Source organism: Nilaparvata lugens, chromosome 4, assembly GCF_014356525.2.
Source record: "Nilaparvata lugens isolate BPH chromosome 4, ASM1435652v1, whole genome shotgun sequence".
NCBI classification, from domain to species: Eukaryota; Metazoa; Arthropoda; class Insecta; order Hemiptera; family Delphacidae; genus Nilaparvata; species Nilaparvata lugens.
In genome coordinates this window covers 23,581,130-23,590,089 of record NC_052507.1, presented here as the reverse complement: position 1 = coordinate 23,590,089, position 8,960 = coordinate 23,581,130, and the positions used below count along the sequence as shown (strand labels likewise).

General features: G+C 35.0%; 1 protein-coding gene across 1 annotated transcript in view; it reads left to right on the top strand.

Annotated features, from left to right (window-relative positions):
- Window positions 1-2,574: 2,574 nt before the first annotated feature.
- The window catches only part of LOC111047209 (protein O-mannosyl-transferase 2), a 41,774-nt gene continuing 35,388 nt past the window's right edge, over window positions 2,575-8,960 (top strand). Inside the window, exons 1-3 of the mRNA XM_022332901.2 lie at window positions 2,575-3,199; window positions 4,068-4,160; window positions 5,789-5,873. Coding sequence (XP_022188593.2) covers window positions 3,144-3,199; window positions 4,068-4,160; window positions 5,789-5,873 — 234 coding nt within the window. The 5' untranslated portion in view covers window positions 2,575-3,143. The remainder of the gene's footprint in view (window positions 3,200-4,067; window positions 4,161-5,788; window positions 5,874-8,960) is intronic.

The window sequence follows — 8,960 nt, the reverse complement described above, 5'->3', positions numbered from 1 at the left end:
GCATATCACATACTTTGCTGCTACAGAAGCTGTGGAGTTGAGGGTGTAGTACTCAACACTCTACAGTCGTACCTACAGAACAGAAAGCAGATTGAGAAGGTGGAAAAGGCTCAGTCGGCTAAGCTTGATGTGCTTCATGAAGTCCCACAAGGATCAGTGCTTGGCTCTCTGTTATTTCTGATTCTCTTCAATGATTTGGACTTAGAAGGTCAGTGTCTCTTGTATGCCGATGACACAGCCCTGTTGGCATGGGAAAGAAGTATAGAACAGGTTCAGATGGAGTGTGAGAGACTCCTTGCTGTAGCTAAAGGCTAGTTCAGAGAAAATAGGCTTCAGTTGAATGAGGACAAGACACAAAGTCTAATATGTTCATTAAAAAATACTAGTCCGGCAAGTACATGCTCAGTTAAATTACTTGGATTCAGGGTAGATAACATGGAACGAGCATATATATTACAGTTGTGTCACAGGCTTTCCAGAGTCACTTAGCGTACCTTCTGAGAAAATTGAAGACATCTGTCACATCAGACTATTTGGTTACTGTGATCAAAAATAATGCCAAAGCAACAATTAACACAGCCTATCCAGCGACAACTGGTCAAAGGCAACGTAGCGGTAATCATTTATTTACTGTATATTTGAAAAAAATCATTTTTTGGAAGGGAAAATAGGTAATTAAAGCTACATTACAAACTAAGGTAATTTTGTAATATTGAGAAATCTTCTCATAATTGAATGTTTTATAATTTTTTTGCTGTAAAAATTATAGGAGTAGGCAAAACAAAAGTTCAATAAAATAGCAGTCGTAAGCAACTATTAAAAAGCTACTTTGAAAAATCTCAACAACTATAAGGTAGGCTATCGTACTTATAAATGTATACCGCACCGGTAATGAATGTAGAACTTGAAGTTGTATTAAAGTAAGCATTAAAAAAATATGAATCATTGATTTAAATCTTCAATAATTAGGCTATTATTAGGCTTAAATAATTAATTTACCTGAAAAGAGCTGTTCCAATCATTTGAGAAGAATTTTCTAAAGACACAAAGCTGAAATGAACTTCAAAACTGATTTTGAATATTAACAAACCATCTTTTTTAAACTACGCAAATTGAAAAATTCATTACTTTCACGCACAAGTTTCGTGATCAAGACGTGTCTTGTTTATAAACTGTCCTGTTACTTTTTCAGTATTCTCTGAAGAGAAAATTGAATGCTAATGAAAGTTTTTGAAAGAGTTGGAATAGGTTATGTTTTGTCTTGTAAACTGAACAGCTGTTTTCAAAATATCGATATTAAATTTATTTGTACCGGTATCGACCTATTTGATCGATTCTCAAGTATCGATAATCTTTTTGTTCCATTGAGCACGGTCTGGGAACATAAAAATTGTTCCAATAAGTCAGTCCAGATTTTGGTCCAGATCTTCCAATGGTTCCAGATCTTCGGTTCAAATTTTTGGCACGCACTTTTGAAATCAATTTCCACCAAAGAGTGTCATAGAGTACCTGCGTAAATTAACAAAGGCCGCTGTAGTGTATTATCCTAATAATTATTTCAATTATAGAATTAATTTCATGATTTAAAGCAATAGTACAAATTCAAATCAAGTTAGTAGCTGGTCTGGTGCACGCAAATATTCTATGTTGGCTGTAGCAGATCAAAGGATAGGTTCTATAGTGGGGTCCACGTTATAATGGCAGTGGATGAAGATAGAAGAATAGCGATACCGATTCTCTGCATTAATTAATTATATTTCAACACCGTCAAAAACATAATTGGCATCGTTGTGGACCTAGTAAAGGATAGTACCACCGGCTTTGTCGAATGATAAACTAGGATGGCAAAACCAAAGTTGATCAAATACTGTCATTATAACGTGGACCGCACTATAGGTTGGCTATGTTGTAAATGGAAACATTTTAATATTTTTCTGTTTCCATCATTATTTTGTCAGGACAGGTTGATTTTTCATCATAGTTCAATAGACAATAGAAAGGTCCTAAAATGTGGAGAAAGCAGAAAATGGCTTGTTTTGCCTACTCAAGTGCAGAGAAGCAAGCAGACTACAATTCAATTGAACAATGAGAGCTCTTCAAATGTTAACTGTCACAATTTATCAGGCTTCGACTGTGGGCAGGAATTATTTATTACTGGAACTATTATAGTGAGGTTCACATTATAATGATGATTGGCAATAGAGTAGCTATCCTTGTCTTTCATACAACAAAGCAGATAGCGCTATCTCTCTCTAGTTTGCCAGATTTTTTTTCAATTTTGTCAGTAACTGTACAGAAGTAAACAAACTATTCTCAGCTGCCATTTTTTCCTTCATTCGACTAAAATAATTCAGTACACTTGATCGTATAAGTATGAAGTTGTATAATTGATTTAAAATATATTTTTGAATAAATGAAATAATTTTCAGCTATTATCATATGAGAAACACAAATTATTAAAATACTAAAATTTGATTTTAAAAGTTGATAACTGGTACAGAATCTGCGACGCAGAACCTTTTACCGGGTAAATAGTGAATCGGACAATTTACCACATTTCAAGTTCCCAAAACGGGCACTTTTATGTTTGCGTCAACTCAAGATTTCAAAAGTAGGGTTAGTGAACCACAGTGTCAGTGATTAAATTTTTACTCAATTTTAAATTATAAATTATTTTTGTATTTTTGAAAAAATATTTTACGAAAAATCTTATTTGATATTTAAAATAAAGCCTTTTCAATAATATTTATCTGATTAATAACTTGAATAATAGCTGACAAAAATAATAATAACTTTTCATAACGGTAAATTGTGTTTACCCTGGTGCGGTGCGTTACATTTTTGTCAATTTCTTGAATTGTAATAAAATTCAATAGCAATCTGTCAAAGACTTTTAGTCAATCTTTCAGAAAAGAATAGCTATTTCATAAATGACACTATAGGTGCTACAGTAATAAATGTTTAAAAAGCAATATATAGTAACTATACTAACGTGTATGGTAATTAATTATTAGTACGGTAGGCAAATCAATTAGTTCACATTTATTAATAGTAGCCTAACTAATAATAGAAGAGATAATAACGGGATTATTTGAACTGTTAATTTTGTGAATTGTATGTTTGCTCATATTGGCTAAGCAAGAATGAACAAACCTACTAAGGAAAAGTCAAATTCTGAACAGCCAAAAGCAAAATCAAGGTAAGTGTTGTTTGAATATATTTTTATATATAACATGACAGTCTAGATATTCATAATTATATCATTATGTTTATATAAATTTTGGAATATCATATTCATAACATTATGTTTGAAATTTTTGTTGAATGAATTTCAATTATCTGCAAAACAAACTCTAGATATAGTACCATACTCAGAGCCTTAAGTTAGTACTCACGGTTTAAGTTACATACTAACTTGTTATTTATAAGTAAGATATTATGTACCATAGAATACAATAGTTATTGTAATGATTAGAAAGTTTATTTTAAAGAAATTTTGTCTCTAAGAAAAGTGTAAGGGGTTAATTCTTTTATTTTCTGCTTTGGGTGATTCCCTCTTTTGAGCGTCATGCTTGTGTAAGTTATGTGGGTAATGAGAGATGAGTTGACCTACAGCTTTTAGGTCAGTTTCAAACAACCGGTGAGCGATTTTTTAATTCTTAAATAATATTAGAGAAGTTGGCTTTTCAAGTGGTCACCTTTTACGATTGATCAGATAGAGTATATACTCGAGGCGATTGCTAAAGTAATGTTTTCTGTCAAATTAGGATTCTCTCTGAGGTTCTAAACTTTATAACCTACCTCCAATAATAATTTATCAAATAATATATCATCAAACTCATTATGATAAACTGCAGTTTACATATTCATCCAAAAGATTTAAGAAATTTGTTTTATTTATTTAACAACATTGACAAAACAACTTAATCATAAAATGATTAGAAACGGAAAAACAGGCTTATTATTAAGTAAGTATATGTAAGTTTTGTTAGTATATGCCTACTTAAAATCACCGTTATTTCTTGATTAATTTGTTTTTTCATGAAGTTTGATTCTATTTCTTTCAGAATGCATGAACATTGGTGGAAAGTATTTCTTGGAATTGTTGTACTTTCTGCTTGGACCAGATTCTACAAAGTAACTGAGCCAGATCACGTTTGGTAAGTTACTAATTCTATATTTGATCCCTGAACTTTAAGCGATTTCATATTAGTTTCAAGCCCAGTATTGTGTAGGCCTACTTGTATAGATACTTCATAACTGAGCTAGTATTAAATTGTATACGCAATGTTCGAAAAATTAATTCTCCAAAAAAAAAATAATGTCTCTGGTCGAGGGTACAACACGACCAGAGGAGTTTATTCAAATTATAGACATAATTACAAAAAAACATATAAGCTACAATTATTTACAAAGTATTAATACAATTGGTTGATTATTGCTGATCTAAGAAAATGTGGCCCCCACTATATATGAATATGTGTCGGGATGCCACTAATTTTGCTATTGTTCAAGATTTTATGCAAAAAGTGAAAAAATTCTAATAAAGATACATCTTGCGAGTCATTAGAAGGTCATGAAAACCACATTTATATACACAAATTTATAAAAGAAAATTGATAACCTAAGATGTAGAAATTTTATAAATATTCAAAATAAAAACATTTAGCCTATAATAATCATGGGGGGAAAATCATTAAAATGAAGAAAATAAGAATGAAACAGTATGGAAATTTTTTTCATAGAACTAATTGTTCTCCATGATTGATTCTATTGGACAGGAGCCAGTTTTTTGTTTTCGATTTGAATGAATTGATTGGAACTGTTTCTTTAATAGCTATTGGCAGGTTATTGAAAATGTTTCATCCTAAATATTTGGCTGACCTCTGAGCAGCTGATGTTGTCATCCTGGGAATTGCCAAGTCCATGTTCCTTCTGCGTGTTCCTTGCGGGTGATTCAAATTGATGAAGAATTGTGGGCTCTTTCTGGTGAATTTTAGAAGTCTGTGAATGTAAATCTGTCTTATGCTGAGGATGCTGAGCTCCGAGTATAGTAGTACTGAAGGGAAGAGTGGATGGTTTGCGTCCTATTATCCTCAAAATTAGCATCTGAACCTTGAAGATAGGATCGATGTGGCAGAAATTTGTAGCTCCCCAGGAAAAAATGTCATATTTTGCTATTGACTCGACTATTGCATAATAAACATTTTTCATCATGTCTATTGATAGTAGCTGCCTGAGTTGGATGAATTTGTAAATTAATCTTCTGATTTTAGCCGTTTGATGTAAAATCCCAGTTTGTGTTTATCCCAGTGAAGTAATTCATCTATTATGACTCCCAAATATTTTATATTGTTTGTGCGCTCTATTGAAAGACAATTACAATTCATACTATCCAATTTGCTATGATGTAGTTTGATTGTCTGCTTAGAAGGCTTCTTGGAATCTGTCAGTGAGAAAGCAATAAATTTTGTTTTTGAGGCATTAATCGTCAGAAAATATTATAATATATAAAAAAGATTATCACTTTCAAATGCTTAAAATACGACATAGATGTCTGATTTTTATTATTAAAAGCTATTATCTTTTACTCACGTTTTTGGAGCGCTTTCGGACGCTAGGCTCCGCAAAGCGCTTCACAAACGTGAGAAGAAGCTAATAGCTTTTAATAAAAAAATCAGACTGCTATGTCGTAATTTAAGTATTTGAAAGTGATCAATAACAGCAGTTCGTAATGGAAAGAAACATTGAAGAGTATTATAGATGAATTGAATTTTTCCTTTTTCAGTTGGGATGAAACACATTTTGGAAAAATGGCTAGCTGGTATATAAACAGGACATTTTTCTTCGATGTGCATCCACCTCTTGGAAAGGTAAGTTGGTTGGTAATGCTGCAAATATTTAGAAAAGAAAAATTAATTTAATTAGCATACTATCATGTAGTGAATAATTCAACTATCGGTTGAAAATGGTGGTAGACCGCATTCACAGTCAGCTAGCTTGAGCATGGTAAGTTAGAGCACGGAGTAAAGAACACTTGGTTTCCTTATTCCGTGGTTAGAGGAGCTTTCAGTGGAAAGTTATTTCAATAGGTGACTAATTTGTTATAAAATTTATTCTTCCTACAGTTACCTTGAAAAGTGGCCATTCCTGCACTGATTACAGAACGCAAAGAATCACTTTTCCGCTCTAGTGCGGGAAAAAAATTTTCTGCACTCCAGATTTGCAACATGGCAACAAAAAATAGTTGGTGGGTTATATGGAGGATTAGTGCACGAAAACAAAAATTAAGTTGGTAACAATGACTGTGGTTAGATTTAGATAAGAATCATTTCAATGGCTACCCTACATTTATGATAAAATCCCAATCTAGAAATCCAAAACAAGAATAATGTTCATCTAAATCATAATTAAATAATCATCGTTTACGAATTCTCATCATTTAATAATAAATAATAGTTCTCTTCTATTGATAATTTATTATTATTTCAACTGCAAGCAATGAGAAAAGTAGCAAATATACATTATAAAATTCGAATTTTGAGGTTAAATGATTACCGTTCGATATCCATATAAATAAAAAAACATAAGAATACTACAATAAATATTCTCTGTTGTCTATGTTATTTTTATAAATATTTTTCAGTTTACTTTGAGCATTTTTCTCGATAATTTGAGCAAAAGTCTAAATTTCTGAATCCTGTTTCTGTAGTTTTTAGCTGGATGAAACAAACTTAGGTACGATTTTTCCAGAGTGACTGCTCCACATGTCCATGTGGTAAACAATCATACTGGGTCCGTTACCATTAAATCGTTTGCTCTGAGTAGACGTAATGAACCAAGAATGACAGCCTTCTGCATCTGACCTGCAAGCACAGCAGCAGGTCTCTCACAGGCTGGAATCGTTCTAAGGTTGGCCAAAAATGAAGGTCTCATGCCTCCCAGTACACCTACAATCAACACCACCATTCTCACAGAGTAGCCTGGGTTTAGCCTGCGCAGCTCCATTAGTAGGTCATGATATTTCGTCTGTTTTTCCTCCTCTTTGGTGACAATGTTACCCTCAGCTGGTGCTGAAAACTCAATGACATACATTGTCTTCGAAGTGATGTCAAGGAGGACAACATCAGGCTTTGTGGCTCTTAAAAGCCTGGTGGTAGAGAATGAGTAATTCCAATAAATTCGGCACCTCTCATTCCCCACAACAGATTCAATCTCCCCTGGGGCATAAGGCAGCACTGGTGTTTTGTCGATACCATATGAGTGTCTAAGATGGTAATAGAGCACTCGCAGAGCAGCATTATGTCGATGGATGTAGCCTGCAGTCGCATGCACAGAACCAGAAGACAGGATGTGCATGATCGTCTGTGGTGCTCTATGACACACCCTGCAACTGATATCAGGAACATCCATGTGCATTACTCTGCTGCGGTATGACAATGTGTTGATGACACCATCATGACATGCCAGTATGAAACCCTCAGTCTCAGATTTCAGGGCTGCTGACTTCAGAAAAGCAAAAGTCAGTGGCTTGGACAAGCCTTGCTCCTCAACATGCCTGTAGAAAACACCATGCAAGGACTTGTCCTTATGTTGCTGCAACAGGAGTCTGGACTCAGCAGTCTTTATTCTAGCCCTGAGCTGATTAGGCTCATGCTCCTCCTCCCGATCAGAACGAAAATCGAGACCAAGGGTATCTGCCGCATGCTGTGCTGCCTTATATAGGAAGGCCCCAACCCCTGCAACTTCATGGTCATGAACCAGCTGCATAAGGGGATCAGAGCATCTTTGTATGCTGCAGGCAAACTGTAAGGCCACCCTGTTGTGCAGATTCTCCAAACCAAGTAGACCTCTGCCCCCTTCATGCCTTGGCAGGTATATTCGGGCAACAGAAGAGCGGGGATGTACACTTCTCTCCATGTGCATCCTTTTTCGGGTTTCCCTGTCCAGGTCCTGGAGCTCATTCCGATTCCACTTAACCACTCCAAAAGAGTAGGTGAGAACCGGCACAGCGAGCATGATGGTGGCTTCAACTTTATTCTTACCAGATAACTCAGATGACCAGAGCCTCCTGATTCTCCTCTTATACTCACTGCAGAGAGCCATCTTTATTTTTACAGTATCCTGAGCTTGATTCTGATCAAATCCCAGATACTGGTATGACTCTCCAGCTCTCAGGGCTCTTATTATGCTTCCATCAATAAGCTCCATCTCCTGCACCAGGCCCTGTAACCTTCCTTTCAGGAGATGAGTTACTGCACACTTGTCCAACCTGAAAGACATGCCAATATCATTTGAATATCGCTGCACCACACCTACAGTTAACTTGAGGTCAGATTTGCTAGCTGCATAAATTTTCAAGTCATCACTATAGAAAGGTGGCTAAATTTCTGAATCCTGTTTCTGTAGTTTTTAGCTGGATGAAACAAACTTAGGTACGATTCTTCCCACTAGGTCGCGCGCTTGTCGGTTCAGCCCAAAGACCTTAAAGATGCATAGACTCAGATGCAGCGCTAGTGTCGTACTTGGAATTGAAATCTGCCATTGAGGGGGCAACCCATAAGATTATTACATACCAATGCCACCAATGCCTTTGTGATCTATAGTATTACAAATATATATAAATATAATATCTCGTGCTAAAATACCCCAATGGCAGCCTTCAATTTCAAGTAAGAGCTATCATTGGGAAGACATAGGCATTGTGGGTCTATATCTCTTTAAGGTCTTTGGTTCAGCCATCTTGCACTTGCAGCCATCTTGCAGCTCGGTTCAGCCAATCAGCTGTTGGCGTGTATTTTGAATGCGAATTTTTTGTTCTATCTGTTTTTTTCTGATTCTTGAATGAATAAAAATGAGAACTTTGGCTGAGAATTTTCAACTTCAATTGGATTATTAATTTTTAAATGAATTAAGGTTGTTATTAATAACAGCATCACACACACAAACATTTGATGGAT